We start from the raw sequence: 2,086 nt of genomic DNA, 5'->3' as shown, positions 1-2,086 counted from the left end.
CTTCTACCAACCAGACATCAGACACAAGCCTGTCCTCCATCACTTCTACCAACCAGACATCAGAAACAAGCCTGTCCTCCATCACTTCTGTAAATTAATTTAAAGACTCAAGGCGTTTAAGCCAGAGGTCATTTTACAGTCATTTTATAGTTCTGAAACGACTATATCTAGTACTGTCCTCTTGTTGTAGATGAGGGTTATAGATTATACTGCTATGACCAGGGTTGTAATTCAGTCATATAGATATATACAGTGTAGAACAGTCACATCAGCTTCAATCATATCAGCTCCAATCATATCATCTCCAATCATGTCAGCTTCAATCATGTCAGCTTCAATCATATCAGCTCCAATCATATCAGCTCCAATCATATCAGCTTCAATCATGTCAGCTCCAATCATATCAGCTTCAATCATGTCAGCTCCAATCATATCAGCTCCAATCATGTCAGCTCCAATCATGTCAGCTCCAATCATATCAGCTCCAATCATGTCAGCTCCAATCATGTCAGCTCCAATCATATCAGCTCCAATCATGTCAGCTCCAATCATGTCAGCTCCAATCATATCAGCTCCAATCATATCAGCTCCAATCATGTCAGCTCCAATCATGTCAGCTCCAATCATGTCAGCTCCAATCATGTCTGCTCCAATCATATCAGCTCCAATCATATCAGCTCTAATCATATCAGCTCCAATCATATCAGCTCCAATCATGTCATTTCTAATGAATTTCTATCTGCCACGTTAAGTTCCACCCTGCTGCACGCCAGCGTCCCTGGTCAGCTGTTGTGTGTGTGTATATGTATATATATATATACACAGTGCCTTGCGAAAGTATTCGGCCCCCTTGAACTTTGCGACCTTTTGCCACATTTCAGGCTTCAAACATAAAGATATAAAACTGTATTTTTTTGTGAAGAATCAACAGCAAGTGGGACACAATCATGAAGTGGAACGACATTTATTGGATATTTCAAACTTTTTTAACAAATCAAAAAATTATACACACTCACATACTGTACATACAAACATATATACATACATACATACTGTACATACATACATACATACATACATACATACATACATACATACATACATACATACATACATACATACATACATACATACATACTGTACATACATACATACATATACATACATACTTTACATACTGTACATACATACATACATACATACATACATACATACATACATACATACATACATACATACATACATACATACATACATACATACTGTACATACATACATACATACATACTGTACATACATACATACTGTACATACATACATACTGTACATACATACATACATACATACATACATACATACATACATACATACATACATACATACATACATACATACATACATACATACATACATACATACATACATACATACATACACACACACACACATACACACATACATACATACATACATACATACATACATACATACATACATACATACATACATACATACATACATACATACATACATACATACATACATACATACATACATACATACTGTACATACATACTGTACATACATACATACATACTGTACATACATACATACATACTGTACATATATACTGTACATACATACATACATACATACATACATACATACATACATACATACATACATACATACATACATACATACATACATACATACTGTACATACATACATACATATACATACACACTTATAAATAGCCTAGCTGGGATAGCTAGTACTCTATAGGAACCATAGTTAAATAGCCTAGCTGGGATAGCTAGTTCTCTATAGGAACCATAGTTAAATCGCCTAGCTGGGATAGCTAGTTCTCTATAGGAACCATAGTTAAATCGCCTAGCTGGGATAGCTAGTTCTCTATAGGAACCATAGTTAAATAGCCTAGCTGGGATAGCTAGTTCTCTATAGGAACCATAGTTAAATAGCCTAGCTGGGATAGCTAGTTCTCTATAGGAACCATAGTTAAATCGCCTAGCTGGGATAGCTAGTTCTCTATAGGAACCATAGAGTGAAAAGACTGAGATCTCGT

The 2,086-nt window shown here is 35.3% G+C and overlaps 1 protein-coding gene across 1 annotated transcript; it reads right to left on the bottom strand.

Annotated features, from left to right (window-relative positions):
• Positions 1-231: 231 nt before the first annotated feature.
• Positions 232-672, bottom strand: LOC124031024 (uncharacterized protein slr1851-like). Its single transcript, XM_046342082.1, has one exon. The coding sequence runs from the start codon at positions 670-672 to the stop codon at positions 232-234; it is 441 nt and encodes a 146-aa protein (XP_046198038.1).
• Positions 673-2,086: the final 1,414 nt, after the last annotated feature.

The sequence above is a fragment of the Oncorhynchus gorbuscha genome, unplaced genomic scaffold (assembly GCF_021184085.1).
Source record: "Oncorhynchus gorbuscha isolate QuinsamMale2020 ecotype Even-year unplaced genomic scaffold, OgorEven_v1.0 Un_scaffold_19929, whole genome shotgun sequence".
NCBI classification, from domain to species: Eukaryota; Metazoa; Chordata; class Actinopteri; order Salmoniformes; family Salmonidae; genus Oncorhynchus; species Oncorhynchus gorbuscha.
This window is presented reverse-complemented; position numbering and strand designations above follow the sequence as displayed.

What these genes read in the sequence shown, in the direction of transcription:
- LOC124031024 (XM_046342082.1), bottom strand. Translation starts at nt 672, where the DNA reads ATGATTGGAGCTGATATGATTGGAGCAGACATGATTGGAGCTGACATG.